This window comes from Salvelinus fontinalis, chromosome 28 (assembly GCF_029448725.1).
Source record: "Salvelinus fontinalis isolate EN_2023a chromosome 28, ASM2944872v1, whole genome shotgun sequence".
Lineage (NCBI taxonomy): Eukaryota > Metazoa > Chordata > Actinopteri > Salmoniformes > Salmonidae > Salvelinus > Salvelinus fontinalis.
Genome location: NC_074692.1, coordinates 22,031,842 through 22,052,066, shown reverse-complemented (window position 1 = coordinate 22,052,066; position 20,225 = coordinate 22,031,842). Strand labels below are relative to the sequence as shown.

General features: G+C 42.8%; 1 protein-coding gene across 5 annotated transcripts in view; it reads left to right on the top strand.

Moving 5' to 3' along the window:
• Window positions 1–265: 265 nt before the first annotated feature.
• Window positions 266–20,225, top strand: part of LOC129826393 (LIM domain kinase 2-like) — a 32,254-nt gene continuing 12,294 nt past the window's right edge. The window contains exons 1-6 of one of the 5 annotated variants that reach the window (XM_055887082.1): window positions 266–513; window positions 2,462–2,558; window positions 13,366–13,501; window positions 18,867–18,976; window positions 19,287–19,475; window positions 19,992–20,097. In XM_055887082.1, the coding sequence (XP_055743057.1) occupies window positions 498–513; window positions 2,462–2,558; window positions 13,366–13,501; window positions 18,867–18,976; window positions 19,287–19,475; window positions 19,992–20,097 (654 nt within the window). In that variant the 5' untranslated portion in view covers window positions 266–497. Of the gene's footprint in view, window positions 514–2,461; window positions 2,559–8,150; window positions 12,804–13,365; window positions 13,502–18,866; window positions 18,977–19,286; window positions 19,476–19,991; window positions 20,098–20,225 lie in introns of those variants that run through there. The other 4 variants (XM_055887083.1, XM_055887086.1, XM_055887084.1 and 1 more) reach the window with 4 other exon arrangements.

The following is a 20,225-nucleotide window of genomic DNA, read 5'->3' as shown; positions in this document are numbered from 1 at the left end:
GTATAAGTATCCACTCACCGCACAGACATACTTGGGGAACAGTAGGCTATCCTGCGTGTAGGACTCAGTCATAACAAGCAGGCATTACAGATGCTCAGGGAATGTCATAATATAAGTTATTCATCTATGAAAATGGTTCAACAAAAATAATAACGTGAAATATTTTTGGCAGTAGATGGTGCTATAGTTTCAGTGTAGTGGATATTTGCCTTTTCGGCTCCAATTTGCTCCTGTTCCAGGTGTTGCTGCTGCCGAGCCCTTCCGGTCTCCGTACAGGAATTTCAACTGCATGACGTCATCCTGCCAACAAAGTAGGCAATTCCAAATCTGAACGGCGATATTTTCCCTCATAAGAAAATGTACCCGGGATTTAAACTACTATTTCTATATACGATTCTTGTATTCGTAGAATAAATAACCCTGAATGTAACACACACTGGATCACTGTGAGAACTTTCTGGGGGGAAAAGAACAAATATCGACGACGCAACAATTAGATGGAGGAGCTGGAAGGTGAGCAGTCTAAACTTCTCTCCCAGTTGATAGTTACGCTTACATGTGGATAACAATGTTGACTTTTTTTTATTTATACATACAATCAATTGTTTGGGGAAAGGGAAGCCCAAGCTAAATCGAGTAGGGGGATGCACGATCTTCGAGACTTGATACATTTGCGAGCTGATATTGTTTGTCAAATGAAAACTCGCTGCAATGCATCTGATCATCATAACATGCATAGTTACTTTGTAACAACGTCAATGATTCTGCCATTAAGTTCTGGCAGATGTGTAAAATAATGTTACTTGAATTTAGCAGCTTGGATCCATTCATTTCAAAACACCATATTTATTGCATAGTAGTCTTGTGAATGCAGGCTTGTTTGAGAACAAATGAAAGAGCTCAACGAAAGAGATCTAACTGGAATCTTTAATTGCTACATATATTTTTAGACTTATACAGTGTCATTCAAGTTTGGACACACCTACTCATTCCAGGGTTGTTATTTTTTACTGTTTTCCACAATGGAGAATAATAGTGAAGACTTCAAAACTATGAAATAACACACATGGAATCATTTAGTAACCAAAAAAGTGTTAAACAAATCAAAATATATTTTATATTTGAGATTCTTCAAAGAAGCCACCTTTTGCCTTGATGAAAGCTTTGCACACTCTTGGCATTCTCTCAACCAGCTTCACCTGGAATGATTGTCCAACAGTCCTGAAGGAGTTCCCACATATGCTGAGCACTTGTTGGCTGCTTCTCCTTCACTCTGCCTTCCGACTCATCCCAAACCATCTCAATTTTGTTGAGGTCATCTGATGCAGCACTCATCACTCTCATTCTTGGTCAAATAGCCCGTACACAGCCTGGAGGTGTGTTGGGTCATTGTCCTGTTAAAAAACAAGTGATATACCCACTAAGTCCAAACCAGATGGGATGGCGTCTCGCTGCAGATTGCTGTGGAAGCCATGTTGGTTAAGTGTGCCTTGAATTTTTTTTTAAATCACAGTGTCAGCAGCAAAGCACCCCCACACCATAACACCACCTTCTCCATGCTTTACGGTGGGAAATACGCATGCAGAGATCATCCGTTCACCCACATGGCATCTCACAAAAACACAGCGGTTGGAACCAAAAATCTCCAATTTGGACTTCAGACCAAAGGACAAATTTCGACCGGTCTAATGTCCATTGCTTGTGTTTCTTGGCCCAAGCAAGTCTCTTCTTATTGGTGTCCTTTTTAGTAGTGGTTTCTTTGCAGCAATTCGACCATGAAGGCCTGATTCACAAATTAACTTTTAACAAGGCACACCTGTTAATTGAAATGCATTCCAGGTGACTACCCCATGAAGCTGGTTGAGAGAAGGCCAAGAGTATGCAAAGCTGTCATCAAGGCAAAGGGTGGCTATTTGAAGAATCTCAATAGAAAATATATTTTGATTAGTATAACACTTTTTTTTGGTTACTACATGATTCCATATGTGTTATTTCAAAGGGTTTATGTTTTCACTATTATTATACAATGTAGAAAATAGTAAAAACATTTTTTAAACCTTGAATGATTAGGAGTCCAAACTTTTGATTGGTGTGTGTGTATATATAAATAACAGAAGAATGATGCTCAGGCTTGTCTAAACGTTTTCCTTTTTACTGGAGAATAATTTATAGCCTGAACATTATAATGTAAACAACCTGTGTCAGTCTATGTTCTACAAAAACATTATCCCTATAATCATTGACTGACTGTATTTGCAATTACTCAAAATTGATTGTTATTATAGGTCAGGGAATTTCCATATATTCTTATTTTCTTAAAAAATGTGTCTATGCATACAGATTACAAGTCAAACCTTTGTTCAGTCAATAAAATATATGCAGAAATGCATTGTTACTGTGATTTACTTTAATGAATGGATAGAGTATGCTTTTCCTGTAGTGACATAATTGAACCCTACAGGTACAGATGGATGCCACTGTGAGGGTTGCGGGGGAACAATTCAAGACACATTCAATGTGAAGGTTCTTCGAGGAACTTGGCACAATGCCTGTTTTCAGTAAGTCATACTTTTAAATGTAGATTTCAGTTACATTCACTGTTTAATGTTTTTTTAAATCATATTTTGTAGGACTTACTGTCTGTGCAGTAGACACGTGAGCTTGGTTTCCTTATAACATGGATGGAATAAGCATCAATGAAATTAAGAGACATTATATTTTGTTGGTTAAAATGCAGTTTTTGACTATTTCAGGTATTCTTTGTGGTCAAATGCTGTATGCACATGCTTACAAATGGACATGTGGGTAGTCCTGGAGAGTTCTACCTGTGGAATGGTTTAGCATCATTGTGGGCAGGAACGTTTCCGTTTTAGTGTTCGGACCATTCTACAGTGAGGCAGAACTCTTGTACAGTGCATTCCTGTACACATCCCAGTGGCAGATACCACCATTCTACTTTTTAACCATTGTTGTTAGTACAACAAGTTAACAACTTAGAAGTGGTAGATGATTGTCGTCCTTTTGCCTTTTAAAGGGGAAAATGGTAAACGTGTATGAGGCAACACTCACACATGAATTTGGGTGGGTCACCGGGACACAATGTGAGGAGGATCCCACCACATCTCTGGCCTTGAGGACTTTGGCCCTGGCAGATTCTCTTGTCCGGTGGCTTAATCATTGTCTGGATGGAGACTGACATTAACTATCTGGCATTCCCAGGTTACTGGCCCCCATTGAGAAACCTCTGGACTTAAGCTGAACACTGAGGGCAGTACAATAGGACATACCGTGCATTCGGAAAGGATTTAGACCCCTTAACCTTTTCCACATTTTGTTACGTTACAGCCTTATTGTAAAATGTATTTAAATTATTTTTTCCCCTCATCATTCTACACACAATACCCATAATGACAAAGCGAAAACTGGTTTTTAGAGATTTTTGCAAATGTATTCAAACTAAAAACAGAAATACCTTATTTACATAAGTATTCAGACCTTTTGCTATGAGACTCGAAATTGAGCTCAGGTGCATCATGTTTCCAATGATCAAACTTGAGATGTTTCTACAACTTGGAGTCCACCTGTGGTATATTCAATTGATTGGACATGATTTGGAAAGGCACACACCTGTCTATATAAGGTCCCACAGTTGACAGTGCATGTCAGAGCAAAAACCAAGCCATGCGGTTCGAAGGAGTTGTCCGTAGAGCTCTGAGATAGGATTGTGTCAAGGCACAGATCTGGGGAAGGGTACCAAAACATTTCTGCAGCATTGAAGGTCCCCAAAAACACAGTGGCCTCCATCATTCTTAAATGGAAGAAGTTTGGAACCACCAATACTATTCCTACAGCTGGCCGATCGGCCAAACTGAGCAATCTGGGGAGAAGGGCCTTGGTCAGGGAGGTGACCAAGAACCTGATGGTCACTCTGACAGAGCTCCAGAGTTCCTGTGTGGAGATGGGAAATCCTTCCAGAAGGACAACCATCTCTGCAGCACTCCACCTATCAGGCCTTTATGGTAGTGGCCAGACGGAAGCCACTCCTCAGTAAAAGGCACATGACTGCCAGCTTGGAGTTTTCCAAAAGGCACCTAAATAAATCTGACCATGAGAAACAAGATTCTCTGATCTGATGAAACCAAGATTTAACTTGTTGGTCTGAATGCCAAGCGTCATGTCTGTAGGAAACCTGGCACCATCGCTACGGTGAAGCGTGGTGGTGGCAGCATCATGCTGAGGGGATGTTTTTCAGCGGCAGAGACTGGAAGACTAGTCCGTATCGAGGGAAAGATGAACGGCGCAAAGTACAGAGATACTTGATGAAAATCTGTTCCAGAGCGCTCAGGACCTCAGACTTGGGCAAAGGTTCACCTTCCAACAGGACAACGACCCTAAGTACACAGCCAAGACAACGCAGGAGTGGTTTCGGGACAAGTCTCTGAATGTCCTTGAGTTGGACAGCCAAACCGCAGACTTGAACCCGATTGAACATCTCTGGAGAGACCTGAAAATAGCTGTGCAGTGACACTGCCCATCCAACATGACAGAGCTTGAGAGGATCTGCAGAGAAGAATGGGAGAAACTCCCCAAATACAAGTGTGCCATGCTTGCAGCGTCATACTCAAGGCTGTAATCGCTGCAAGGATGCTTCAACAAAGTACTGAGTAAAGGATCTGAATACTTGCAGTACCAGGCAAAAGTTTGTACACACCTACTCATTCAAGGCATTTTCTTTATTTTTACTATTTTCTACATTGTAGAATAATGGTGAAGAAATCAAAACTAAGAAATAACATGTGGAATCCTGTAGTAACCAAAAAAGTGTTAAACAAATCAAAATATATTTTAGATTCTTCAAAGTAGCCAGCTTTTTTTTGCCTTGATGACAGCTTTGCACACTCTTGGATTCTCTCTACCAGCTTCACTTGGAATGCTTTTCCAAAAATCTTGAAGTAGTTCCCACATATGCTGAGTATTTGTTGGCTTCTTTTCCTTCATTCTGCAGTCCAACTCATCCCAAACCATCTCAATTGGGTTGAGGTCGGGTGATTGTGGAGGCCAGGTCATCTGATGCAGCACTCATCACTCTCCTTCTTGGTCAAATAGCCCTTACACAGCCTGGAGGTGTGTTTTGGGTCATTGTCCTGGTGAAAACAAATTACAGTCCCAAAAACAGTTCTATGTTTTGTTTCATCAGACCAGAGGACATTTTCCAAAAAGTACGATATTTGTCCCCATGTGCAGTTGTAAACCGTAGTCTGGCTTTTTTATGGTGGTTTTGGAGCAGTGGCTTCTTCCCTGCTGAGCGGCCTATCAGGTTATGTCGATATAGGACTCGTTTTACTCTGGATATAGATACTTTTGTACCTGCTTCCTCCAGCATCTTCACAAGGTCCTTTACTGTTGTTCTGGGATTGATTTGCACTTTTCGCAGCAAAGTACGTTAAAAACTTCTTAATAGGGGGCGCTATTTTCACTTTGGGAATAAATAGTGCCCAAATTAAACAGCCTCGTACTCTGTTCTAGATCATATGATATGCATATTATTATTACTATTGGATATAAAACACTCTGACGTTTCTAAAACTGTTTGAATTATATCTGTGAGTAAAACAGAACTCATTTGGCAGGCAAACTTCCAAAAAGGAAGTGAAAATTCTGAAATGGGTCTCTGAAGGGCTTCGCCTATTCAATTGCCTTGTATTTATGCATATGTATGCACTTCATACGCCTTCCACTAGATGTCAACAGGCAGTAGAACGTTGAATGAGGTGTCTAGCCTGATGTGGGACCGAATAAGAGCTTTTGGAGTGACAGGTCAGCCATATTGGCAGTATTTTGCTGCACACCTGGGTGCACCATATCGTTGTCTGCAATGCCTTAGGTAGACACGAAGAAATACTCCGTCTGGGACGTTATTGGATACATACGAGAAAAACATCCTAAAGATGGATTCTCAACTGAGTTTGTCCAGTTTATTCGACTTTTATTATGACTTTTTGAATTTTTTGTTCCATGCATCAAACTTTCATGGACACGTGAGCTCCACTATGCTAGCCAAAGTTGCTAATTCGACAGAAGAAATTGACATTCTAAAACAAAACAACGATTTATTGTGGAACTAGGACTCCTTGCACTGGATTCTGATGAAAGATCATCAAAGGTAAGGGAATATTTATGATGTTCGTATTTTTGTGGACTCTTTGGACTCCAACATGGCGGAGAATTGTACATACTACCTCATTCATCCTGACTAACCGGTGTTTGTATGTAGCCTCGCTACTTTTTATAGCCTCGTTACTATATATAGCCTGTCTTTTTACTGTTGTTTTATTTCTTTACTTACCTATTGTTCACCTAATACCTTTTTTGCACTGTTGGTTAGTAAGCATTTCACTGTAAGGTCTACTACTACACCTGTTGTATTCGGCGCATGTGACAAATAAACTTTGATTTGATTGGCTCAAACGCATTAAGAAGGAAAGAAATCCCAGAAATATACTTTTCACAAGGCTGACCTGTTAATTGAATGGCATTCCAGGTGACTACCTCATGAAGCTGGTTGAGAGAATACCAAGGTGTGCAAAGTTGTCATCAAGGCCAAAGGGTGGCTACTTTGAAGAATCTGAAATCTAAAATATTTGTATTTGTTTAGCACTTTTTTGGTTACTACATGATTCCATATGTGTTATTTAAAAGTATTGTCATCACTATTATTCTACAATGTAGAAAATAGTAAAAATAACCAAAAACCCTTGACTGGTACTGTATGTAAATGGGGCGGCAGGTAGCCTAGTGGTTAGAGCATTGGGCCAGTAACCAAAAGGTTGCTAGATTGAATCCCCAAGCTGACAAGCTAAAAATCTGTCGTTCTGCCCCTGAACAAGGCAGTTAATCCACTGTTCCTAGGCCGTCATTGTAAATAAAAATGTGTTTTAACTGACTTGCCTAGTTAAAAAAAAGTGATATTTCAGTTTTGTATTTTTTATACATTTGAAAATATTTCTAAATGTTTTTTGCTTTTTCATTGTGGGGTATTGTGTGTAGATTGATGGGGAGGGGGGACAACTATTTAATCCATTTTAGAATAAGGCTGTAATGTAACAATGTGGAAAAAGTCAAGGAGTCTGAATACTTTGTCGGCACTGTATGTGGTCAATTCCACGTTAACAGAGTGACACTGAGACTCAGATTTTTCATAGATCTATGTCACACAAAAACCAATGATTGCAAAGGTCAACAAAACAAACAACTCTATGCACAAGGACTACTTTTAACAATTTACACTGAATATTTTACAAAAACACATTAACTTGAAAAACAGTGCAGATGCAAAGTTTGTAAACAGAATACCTGTTTGTGCCGTCATTTTTTCAGAACTTTGCATCTGCACTGTGGAATTGTCCATGTACAGACGCTCAAACAAACATTTAGCTCCTCTAAAGCTCTGTTTGTGAAATGCAATCACTCAGGTTTTACTTTACCTGAAGATAATTTATGGATTTGACGATGGGGCTTCAGATGGACAATCCAAGAATGGACAGGTCATGGTCTAGAAGATGACAATGCGCTCCACAGGGCTTTTGTGAGAGGGGAAGCTGGGATTGAGGGCAGAGTCACGGCAGCTTTGTTAATATAATGAGGAGAGGGAGTGTGTTTCTGACACACACTGTGCCCATCCAGCACACAAGGTTACGTAACACGAATGAAAGAGTAGAACTAATGACTAGTTGAATAGAACTGATTAGAGTATAGCTGTTTTTCTTGAGCTCTGAATTGCCCCTGAATATAATAAATTAATGAAGTCTAAGATTACCTGAATTGTGCATCCTAGTATGAGGTATTTCCGATTAGGTCTCCCTAGAGTAGAAGGGACTTGCCATTTGTGAGTGTTCCTTATTTTTTTCAACTGAAATTTGCCCAAGCACTCAAATTTCTAGCAAAGCTTTTTAGCAGCACAATGTTCTTACATAACCCAGTATTTGGGTCTCTTTCTGTATTTCTATAATTTACTCTTTTATAGCTCCACTGCATCTAGTGTCAGTTCAAAAGCCAAGTCCTTGATGCAGTTGTGCAACTTTCTCTCTCTAGCTCCTTCTCTCTCTTTCTAGCTCCTTCTTTCTCTCTTGCCCCCCCCCCCCCCCACCCCCAAATCACCTCACACATTTTCTGTGAAATTAACTCTTCAGATGGCGCATCTGCTTTGGAAAAAAACTCCAATCCAGACTACCATACTGACGCTAAACCAAGTGGGCTGGAGTTCAACAGTCAGAACCCCTGGCCCAAAATCTTCCTTTTCCTCAAATGTTAGCTTATTTTCTGGTAACTTCATTCATTTTGTCATTGTAATACAGAATTATTCTCACTCCATGTGGGACATTTTCAAACTCTAAAGCAATGACAGTAGTTTCCTTTTCCATGTTACCCCCCGCTCTGTTCTATTGTGCACACAGAGCTCTGCACCTCCTCCAAGTTGTACAGCATTGTTAAAGGCTGACGTTATCACGTTATCCTTGTTCCAGTAAAGCTGACATTATGAGGCAAACGTATAGGTAAAGACTGGACAGTGTGTTTGTTGTGTGCCTGCATTCCTAGACAGCGATTCAGAGTCGTGGGCCCGCAGCGTCAGACACTGCACAAAGTCCTTTGTTTTTGCCATGGAAAACTGGATCCTGGCTTGTCCCGAAGGATTGTGCTTTATGAGTCAATGTTATTCCTGTAAAAGAAGTGAAGCCTTCTGGCTCAAGTCATACTGACAATCTTATCCCCTCATTAATTGTCTGTGGGGTCCAATTATGTAACCTTGATGTGTTTGATTAGAACTGTAACTATCTGTTCACATTGGTTGCCTTCTGGGTAGTCTTAAAGGGAGTCCTACGTCATCTTGAACTAGTGTTTGTGTTGTTTCCATTCCCACAACACTGCTTCCCTATAGGCTTAATGCTTAGTGACAGTTTCCAGCATTTTAGAATGCATTTCAGTATGAATTCTCTATGGAACCTCCTTGCAATAGAATTAGAGGAGTGGTTTTCTCTCCCTCTCAGAAACTAGTAGTGTAACATGGGAGCACAACAGAGTCACCTTGAGATAAGGGTCCGTGCTATCCGGAATCCTTGGGACTTCCTCCCTACCCCATTGAAGTTGAAATGTAAAATGATAGGGGTTCGGGGGGGGGGGGGGTTATGCAAACCCAAACAAACTTGGAGTCACTGGATGACATGGTATATGGTCCTTCCACTACGACTCGGGAAACCAATCAGTTTTTAGGATACAGATGAAATAAGTACTGATGAACTTAAGTGTTCATAAAGTGCATGGTGATGAGCTTGATGATCCTTTACAATAAATATCAAGAGTCTTATTCTGATGCTATGATGATCGATGCTTGACTGCTATTTGACAAATACAAATATTCTCACTCTTATCCAAAATCATCTCATGTAGACTAGCCTACCCACACAACCTACCTGCACTATCTGCAACCAGAGTGGGCACATTTGAGCTATTTAAGGCAACCGTTTTCATTAGAAAAATGTTGGTAGAGTTGAAAATGCAATGGTTACACATTGAACTTTAGATTTTTATTGGGTACATACAAATGTAAGCCAAAAAGTACATGTTGTGTGCACTTTGTCATCATGCACTGATTTTTTTAAATATTTTTGTTTATCTTAAATAAGTCTGTTTGGTGGAAACACCACTGGAGGGAAAATTTGCATATTTTCTTCATGCAGATTTGAGAATATTTGCATGAAAATCTGTTGCCAATTGGATGGAAACATAGTTTAAGACCAGCTTTAGTTGCACGACCTGCCTGGGAGATTCTAGTACACTAAAACAATAGGCATTTGTAAAGGCCTTCCACTAGTTATGTGGAATTGAGGAAATCAAATGAGTAATGTTTGCCTGTTGGCGTTTGTCTAAGCAGGGTAAGTCCCTGACATTTTTGGAAGGACCAGTCCTTCCTCTTACCTGAGACAAGTATCTTTGTTTTTCTTTCATTCTTGGTTGACAAGTGGCACCAGCGTTGTTTACTCTAATGATTGTGGTTTTTTTTTTTTTTTAGATCAGATAATCTTTGTTTTGGTCTTTAGGCTATTTATTCAGGGACATGACTGTGTACTCTACAGTTATCCTTTATCCCCCACACTAGGACCGACCAATCCAATGTTTCTCCTCAGGTATTGGGTTGTTCTGGTATGACAGGGAGGGAGGACACACTATGACTCAACAGAGACCATCCAAACTTTACGTTGTTCAGTTTTACAGTGAAAGTTGGTTTCCCTGAAACGCACACCGGGAGACAAGATATTCTTCACATCTGTCGTAGACAGGTGTGTGTGTGTGTGTGTGTGTGTGTGTGTGTGTGTGTGTGTGTGTGTGTGTGTGTGTGTGTGTGTGTGTGTGTGTGTGTGTGTTTCAGCATTGCCTCCTGTTTCTGTCGGTTTCCATGACTGTGTTATAAAAACACTGGCTCTTTACACACACAATGATGATATACAGGTTGCTCACAAATACTCACATACAGTGCATGCGTGAGTGTACATGCAATATTCAGGTTTACTATCACATAGAGTAGGGCACTACTACTGACCACAGATTGGCTAACACAGTAAACAGTCTCAGTAGTACAGAGACTGGTCAACATTCCATCAGACAAAAGGATCTAATTTGGGCGTTAGGTCAGTCCGAGGGCAGCGTTCCCTATTACATACAGCACTCCCCTCACTAATGTGATCTTTATCTGGACAGCCTTTCTGCACCCCTCTGCTTTTCCACGCCATCCCTCTGTGCACCAACCTAGTCTCGGGGCATTTCGTATTATTCTGTTCGTAAATCCGTCACACTCCATTTAGTATGATATGTTACGTTTTGTATGGTATGTATTAATTTGTGGATGTCCATCACCCACTTCGAATTACAATTTGTATTATATGCTATGAATTTGCCCAGCATATATGTTATGAATTCTAGCTAGCTGGCTAAGGTTAGCTAGGCTAGGGTTAAGTTTATGAGTTTGTTTAAAGGTGAAGGCAGTGTTTCCCAAACTCGGTCCTGGGGACCCCAAGGGGTGCATGTTTTGGTTTTTGCCCTAGTACTACATAGCTGATTCAAATAATCAAAGAATCATCAAGCTTTGATATAAGAGTTGAGGTTAGGGGAAGGGTTAGCTAACATTCTAAGTAAATGCAAATTAGCTAAAAAGTAGTAAGTAGTTGAAAGTTGCAAAAGTTTTCTGTGATGATGAGATTCAAACTCGCAACCTTTTGAGTTGCTATAATTTTGCATTATACGCCCACCCATCCACCCCGACCATCCACGCCGGACCACCTTTAAGTAACCATCTGTTGTATGTAACCATACCAAACTTAACATATCATACTAATTAGAGTGTCCTGGATTTACATTTGCTATGTTACGTCTAGTCTATGAGACCAGGCTGTGTGCACGGGAAGGCCTGGAAATAACATTTTCACTCTTTTCCTGCTTACCTATTCTTGCTTTAATCTCTCTGTGTGTGTGTGTGTGTAGGCTGCATGTTTTTGGAGCATTAGTTTTCTCACACAATGTACCAGAAGCCATGAACCACCTCCATACGATTTTGTCCAAGTTACCAGTAATAAGTGTTGTGTTAGAATGAACCATTGTAAACGGGAATTGACCTGCCTAATCTCCAGGAGTGGATTTTCTCTCCAAACGCTGATGAGCCAGAATCAACTCTACTGCAGGTTAAGAGAACTGTGATCCATAGTGGCGCAGCAGTCGAAGGCACTGCATTGCGGTGCTAGAGGCGTCACTACAGACCCTGGTTTGATCCTGGGTAGGCCATCATTGTAAATAACAATTTGTTCTTAACTGACTTGCCTAGTTAAATAAAATAAAAATGAGCCCCACCCACAGACCCAGGCTAGCACTGGGATGTTCTGGTGCTTTATAAAGGGAAAAACTACCCCAATACCCCAGACAGGCAGCTGCTTGGCATATTTGTTAAGACTGTTACCTCAATGTTTTTCTGCTTCCAGTTTACCGAGTGTCCTCCAGTCAAGGGGTCTCATTTAAGGGGTCTCACTTAGACTTCATTCATCCTCAGAGCCTGCAGGTGCTCCCTGATCTCTCGGCAACTCCAGCATTCCTAACTCTATGAACATTCCGTCTCTTGTTGAAGCCATACATTTCTGCCTGATTTGCCAAGTTTCTCTCTAGTCAAGGATATGGATCAATCAGCTCTGGAGTAGAGGTGTGGCGGCAGAATCGTTTTGTGAAAAATGAAGGTTTTTGTACAACAACCTAATCAAATCAAGCATTACTCAACTATAAATTCAGACAAATCAGTGCATTCACCACATTTTTTGTTGATCCCCCCTCCACCAGGCTGTGTAGAGGGTTGTCAGGGTTTCTATCTGAGAGGTGCTTCATCCTCCTCAGAAACAACTGGAACACATTAAGATGCTGGAATGTGGCTGTGGATGGGGAGAGCTGAGGGCAGCCTTTGGTGTTAGTTGCTGGTATTTAGGTAAGGTTAATGATCAGCTTTTCCCAAGGTCTGCTGCTTATCGCTTTATTCTTCTGGGAAACCACAGCCCTCAAGTAGACATTGTGTGTGTGTGTGTGTGTGTAGTCACTCTCTTCACAGTGTTACCTACCTTGTGATGGATCACACCAACGAGACGTGACATGTCTCAGGAACAAGGTAACCTACTTCCTTTACATCGTACCCTGGCGATCAGAGACAAGTAGATACCGTCATCCTAAAGAAAGGCCTGAAGCAACCGCTGCACTCCAGTGCAACATGGGAGTGGAAGGTATCATGTTCACCAGTGTAATTTCTCACATGATGAATGTCTTCTGCTGCGCTGTGTCTACAGTGCCAGTGCCTCTCGTTAAGGGATACTTTCACCGTCACTTTCTTTGTAAACAGGATTGGTTGAGGGAAAGTGTACAGACAGGTCAACTGTTTGCGTGTTGGTTAAGGTATTTCCAATATTAACTGACTTAGATCGCACACTAAGTCCCCAGTGTATTTGTCTTTTTCAGATGCTGTTTTCTTTGAGAATCTTTTTCTAGTTATTCTGCTCCAGCTTTGTCTATTGTTTATTGGTTCTATCTGCATGTCATCTCCCAGACTCTCCATTGTTTGAGTGGTGGGAATCTCTGCTCAATAGGAATCTTTCAGAAATCTAACACATGCCTTTGAGATTGTCAACAGGTCTTTGAAATGATACACTCAGGCTTTGTGGGGACTCTCCTCTAAATCACCTTGAAACAGCTTGCTCTACACTTGATATGGTCTCTGCTGAAAGGATCCGTATGTCCACTCTTCTCTCTTCATTTCTTGCAGAGGTAAAGTGTTTTTCCCATTCACAGGTGCTCGGAGTGCTGTGACCACCTGACCAACTGGTACTATGAGAAGGATGGCAAGCTGTACTGCCGTAAACACTACTGGGAGAAGTTTGGAGAGCTGTGTCACGGCTGTTCTCTGCTCATGACTGGACCTGCCATGGTGAGTCACCCCACTCCATCCTCCTCACCTCACTGTCAGTAGACACTGAGACTATGGTTTGTCATTTCCACATACCAGTATATCCCAGTCTGATTGTGATCCTGGAGCTTCTGCACACCTGGTCTGTTCTATCACTGTGTGAAAGCAAGAAGAACCCTGGTTGCCGTTTAGGTTGGCCCCGGATCCAGAGTATCAGGTATTATAATGCAGTAGGCTTCAGGCTTGGTTCACTTTTAGATCTCATTGAACATAAAGTCGACCGTGTTGGTATGGAGAGTAGTCAGACAAAGCTGTACATTAGATAATATATTAATAATTCACTGTCAGGATTACTATTGTATTCAGAGGTTAGATGTGTAGGGCCACACTCGGATAACACCAACTCACAGTGAATCACTGTTCTTTGATATGAGCTCACTGGGTTGTGCAGCAATAGGATCTGTTTTTCTCCATGTCTACAAATGAGGGAACTGTCAGCTTTACCCACTTTTCCCCCTCTCCTCAACTTTCAGCAGAATCCCTAGAGGGAAGGTTGAAGCCCTATGTTGTAGCACACATCTCCTTGGTGATTGAGGTCAATACTTATGTCCAGGAGAGGTCAGGGGGGCTGGGCACTGGCACAGCAGTAATCATCCACACAGAGCAACCATGCTCTGCATCCTGGGTGCTTTAAAAGATGGCAGGCTGGACCTGAACCTTCTCTCTGTGTGTCTGTTAGTTAGGTCCCCCAGCACAATGTGTGTGTCTGTTAGTTAGGTCCTCCAGCACAATGTGTGTGTCTGTTAGTTATGTCCTCCAGCACAATGTGTGTGTCTGTTAGTTATGTCCTCCAGCACAATGTGTGTGTCTGTTAGTTAGGTCCTCCAGCACAATGTGTGTGTCTGTTAGTTAGGTCCTCCAGCACAATGTGTGTGTCTGTTAGTTAGGTCCCCCAGCACAATGTGTGTGTCTGTTAGTTATGTCCTCCAGCACAATGTGTGTGTCTGTTAGTTAGGTCCTCCAGCACAATGTGTGTGTCTGTGTTAGTTAGGTCCTCCAGCACAATGTGTGTGTCTGTGTTAGTTAGGTCCCCCAGCACAATGTGTGTGTCTGTTAGTTAGGTCCCCCAGCACAATGTGTGTGTCTGTTAGTTATGTCCTCCAGCACAATGTGTGTGTCTGTTAGTTAGGTCCTCCAGCACAATGTGTGTGTCTGTTAGTTAGGTCCTCCAGCACAATGTGTGTGTCTGTGTTAGTTAGGTCCTCCAGCACAATGTGTGTGTCTGTGTTAGTTAGGTCCCCCAGCACAATGTGTGTGTCTGTTAGTTAGGTCCCCCAGCACAATGTGTGTGTCTGTTAGTTATGTCCTCCAGCACAATGTGTGTGTCTGTTAGTTATGTCCTCCAGCACAATGTGTGTGTCTGTTAGTTAGGTCCTCCAGCACAATGTGTGTGTCTGTTAGTTAGGTCCTCCAGCACAATGTGTGTGTCTGTTAGTTAGGTCCTCCAGCACAATGTGTGTGTCTGTTAGTTAGGTCCTCCAGCACAATGTGTGTGTCTGTGTTAGTTAGGTCCTCCAGCACAATGTGTGTGTCTGTGTTAGTTAGGTCCTCCAGCACAATGTTTGTGTCTGTGTTAGTTAGGTCCTCCAGCACAATGTGTGTGTCTGTGTTAGTTAGGTCCTCCAGCACAATGTGTGTGTCTGTTAGTTATGTCCTCCAGCACAATGTGTGTGTCTGTGTTAGTTAGGTCCTCCAGCACAATGTGTGTGTCTGTGTTAGTTAGGTCCTCCAGCACAATGTGTGTGTCTGTGTTAGTTAGGTCCTCCAGCACAATGTGTGTGTCTGTGTTAGTTAGGTCCTCCAGCACAATGTGTGTGTCTGTGTTAGTTAGGTCCTCCAGCACAATGTGTGTGTCTGTTAGTTAGGTCCTCCAGCACAATGTGTGTGTCTGTTAGTTAGGTCCCCCAGCACAATGTGTGTGTCTGTTAGTTAGGTCCTCCAGCACAATGTGTGTGTCTGTTAGTTAGGTCCTCCAGCACAATGTGTGTGTCTGTTAGTTAGGTCCTCCAGCACAATGTGTGTGTCTGTTAGTTAGGTCCCCCAGCACAATGTGTGTGTCTGTTAGTTAGGTCCCCCAGCACAATGTGTGTGTCTGTTAGTTAGGTCCTCCAGCACAATGTGTGTGTCTGTTAGTTAGGCCCCCCAGCACAATGTGTGTGTCTGTGTTAGTTAGGTCCTCCAGCACAATGTGTGTGTCTGTGTTAGTTAGGCCCCCCAGCACAATGTGTGTGTCTGTGTTAGTTAGGTCCCCCAGCACAATGTGTGTGTCTGTGTTAGTTAGGTCCTCCAGCACAATGTTTGTGTCTGTGTTAGTTAGGTCCTCCAGCACAATGTGTGTGTCTGTGTTAGTTAGGTCCTCCAGCACAATGTGTGTGTATGTTAGTTATGTCCTCCAGCACAATGTGTGTGTCTGTGTTAGTTAGGTTCCCCCATCGTAGATGCTTCTCTCTCTGTTAGTTAGGTTCCCCCAGCATGGTCCTTCTGTCTGTGTCTTTGTGTTAGTTAGGTTCCCCCGTCATGGCCCCGCTCAGTTCTCCTCTGTACAGTCTCCACAGTTCACTTCCCCCAGCACATAGTGAACTTTGGAGGGGAAATGGAGAACGTGGAGTGGTTTTGGAACCAGTCCATCACCTGATTCAGTGCACTGCGGTGGAAAGGCAACAGATACTACCCACACTGCACGGCCAGTCTGCCACCAGACCACCACAGTGTTTATTGGAGACAGTTTTTGAAAGATCAAGTATCTGTTATTAAGGGAAGGTAAGAATGTTTGGCTCGACTGCGTTTGTCAAATCAATGTTCATCTTTCAGGATTAGATCATGAGCTCATGGTTATGCTATTAAAGTGTAGCTGAAGGCTGAATATTGGTTAGCTTTCTTCTTGTTTCATCAGTGCTATGGAATTCCCATGCATGGGGTTGGAGTGCTGTGCTTTTTAATGGAACTTAATTTTAACAGTGTTATGGTCCCTATTAAACCAGGTCTAAATACAACTAGAACTGCTGAAAACACAAACAATTGCTGGTCACAAAAGGGTCATTTCTCTTTAACTGGATTAAAGTGGACCCCAAAATGAAGTATTTTTTTTAACCTGAAGTTTGCCAGTAAGCAAAACACATAATGGGCCTTTCTATTTGGTTTTGGACACATTGGCTCTGTACGTGAAGTGCCAAGTATTTCTGGCAGGGTTGAATTGGCAGCCTTCTCTTACCCTGCAGCCGAACCAAAACTGCGTTAAATGTTGGGTCTCTCAGGAGAGTAGTGTGGAGCATGCAGCTACTTAAAGCTGTTGGGTCTGTCAGGAGAGGAGAGGAGAGTAGTGTGGAGCATGCAGCTACTTAAAGCTGTTGGGTCTCAGGAGAGGAGAGTAGTGTGGAGCATGCAGCTACTTAAAGCTGTTGGGTCTCTCAGGAGAGGAGAGTAGTGTGGAGCATGCAGCTACTTAAAGCTGTTAGGTCTCAGGAGAGGAGAGTAGTGTGGAGCATGCAGCTACTTAAAGCTGTTGGGTCTCAGGAGTGGAGAGTAGTGTGGAGCATGCAGCTACTTAAAGCTGCTGGGTCTCTCAGGAGAGGAGAGTAGTGTGGAGCATGCAGCTACTTAAAGCTGTTGGGTTTCTCAGGAGAGGAGAGTAGTGTGGAGCATGCAGCTACTTAAAGCTGCTGGGTCTCAGGAGAGGAGAGTAGTGTGGAGCATGCAGCTACTTAAAGCTGTTGGGTCTCTCAGGAGAGTAGTTTGGAGCATGCAGCTACTTAAAGCTGTTGGGTCTCTCAGGAGAGTAGTTTGGAGCATGCAGCTACTTAAAGCTGTTAGGTCTCAGGAGAGGAGAGTAGTGTGGAGCATGCAGCTACTTAAAGCTGTTGGGTCTCTCAGGAGAGGAGAGTAGTGTGGAGCATGCAGCTACTTAAAGCTGCTGGGTCTCTCAGGAGAGTAGTGTGGAGCATGCAGCTACTTAAAGCTGTTGGGTCTCAGGAGAGGAGAGTAGTGTGGAGCATGCAGCTACTTAAAGCTGTTGGGTCTCAGGAGAGGAGAGTAGTGTGGAGCATGCAGCTACTTAAAGCTGTTGTGTGTTTGTGGGGCAGGCTATGGCACCAAATGCCATTTTGTTCTCTGATGAGGAGATCGTCACATGGCATTTCATTTCAGTTTGCCTACTTTTCTCTGTGGCTGTGGAGATGTTTTACAGTTCTTGACAGTTGTAAATCCTCTCAAATTAGACCAGCTCCACACACACACTAGCCTCCCCTTGCCGAGAGAGTCTGCACACACACAGCCACCTATGAACTATGACACAGCTGTGTGTGTCTAGCTGGGGTTCCTTCAGGCTGTTTCTGACTGGGGTCAGTGTGGTAATGCTTCAGCCTGGAGGGAGGGAGTCACAGCCACAGACGCACACATGGCTTACATCACTCAGCCTAATCCTAGTGCCTCCTGGACCAGCAACAAGATCCTTTCCCAACACTTACTCATAGCAGCCTACAATGAAGAGCTGGGGAGAATGGAACATATTATCCCACTTCAAAGACTACAGGTTTTCATTCATATGTTCACATTCTTTAGAAATGATCCTGTTTCTAAATGATCTGGTGAGGAGCTTAGGTCTTGAGACAAAATCTCTAACCAAAATTGAATTCAAGCTTTAGAAGGCATTGCAGCTCTTTTGTTGTTGTTGTTGTAGACTTAAGACTCCAATGAAATTGAAGTCTGTTAACACTGACTGGTTAAAATAGATTATCTCTCCAGGCCTCATGTACAGGAGCACATTTTAGATTTTCCAGCTGCCCGCCCAGCCTTAACATCACATGATCACTTCAGATCCAGGAATGAAGTTCAAACCCACATGAAGTGGCCTCTGAACCTCCTCTATGGCACATACCATGTGTGTAGGAGTGTGTGTGTGTCACTTGCTTCAGGAGGTGGATACTTTGTCTAATTTAGCATGAGAGCAAGACCAATAGATTAGGAGTGTGTAAGTTATAGAGAAGTAACATGTGAATGAGTAAGCTGTTGCACATGCGTGAGAGAACCAGACTTTCTTTCAGAGTTTGTTAATGTGTGAAAAGAGAGAGCGTCAGTGAGAGGCTGTGATTAGAGAAGGCAGGGCTTGGGTCCCAGGGAGGTGGATTACATCATACCATATTCCAGATATGTTCAGAGTGGAGCAGCTGTTACTGACTGTGTCACTGCCACAAAGAGAGGAGGACAGCACACAGAACACAACACCATCTAGCACACGACACCGGACAGTACAGAACAGCACACAGCACAGTTCTCTCCATGAAGCTGGAAAGCCATGGGAAAGACAAACCACCTGTATCTGTTCTTCCAGGTGGCCGGAGAATACAAGTATCACCCAGAGTGCTTTGTGTGTCTGAGCTGCAAAGTTGTCATCGAGGACAGGGACACCTATGCCCTGGTGGAGCGCTCCAAACTGTACTGGTGAGAGTTGTTTTAATTCTGTTCAATTCTTTTGTTTAGTCTGATGTTGATAGAGGCAGTTTAGGGAATGTGATTTATATTATTGGAAACAGGCAGCATCGCTCTATTTCTGATGAATCTGTTGTCTGTCACACCTGACTCTCGCCATACCTGCTTTCTCCTTCTCTACATATTTTTCTACAATAAAACTTCACTGTTCCCAATTGTTTTGAAACAATGTACAGACAGATGACATAGGTGAAGTAGAACACGTTGATGAACACTTTAATAACATTATCCACAACACTGCCCCACTTCCTTCTTCTCTCAGTGGGAAGTGCTATAAGCAGGTAGTCCTGGCACCCGTTTTGGAGAAGCGTTCGGCCGACTCGTCCCTGGACTCTCTGCCTCACACGGTCACCCTCATCTCCATGCCCTCTGCCACCAACAGCAAGAGGGGCTTTTCTGTCTCTGTCATAGGGGACGCGGCCAGCGGCTTGGCTAGCGTGCAAGTCAAAGAGTGAGTTGATTTAACTGTCACTCACAGCCAGTGAATCTATATCTATTTAACTAGGCAAGTCGGTTAAGAACAAATTCTTATTTTCAATGACGGCCTAGGAACAGCGGGTTAACTGCCTGTTCAGGGGCAGAACGACAGATTTGTACCTTGTCAGCTCGGGGATTTGAACTTGCAACCTTTCGGTTACTAGTCCAACGCTCTAACCACTAGGCTACCCTGCCGTCCCACATCACCAATAAGACTATGTAACCTGGATGTTAAATCCCATGTCTCTTTACTTTGGTGGCGTTATTATAGTCTTGATCCGGACTCGGCCAAAGGAGTTGCTCATTAGTTGATTGATGTACTTGATGTTGTGGACAGTCAGACACACCCACCTCTGAATTGTCTAGGTGCTCACTGCTGATTAGTCAATAGAACCAGCTCTCTTCTGATAGACCTGTATGAACTCAGGTCATAGTTCATGCTGATACTGGTGCTTCTGACAGACATGTATTTGTGCTGTATTTCTCTCAGAGTCAGAGGGATGCATATCAGCCCGGAAGTTCGGAATGCCATCCACGTTGGTGACAGGATCCTGGAGATCAACGGACTTCCAGTGGGGACACTGATGGAGGAAGAGGTGAGTTGCATGATCCCGTTTTTCACCATTCACTGACGTTTTACGTGGTTAACTGCATAATTAACATTCAGTAGTTTGAATAAAGCAATTAAATGTAGTCTCTATTCAGTAGTAACCCAGTGGTGTTT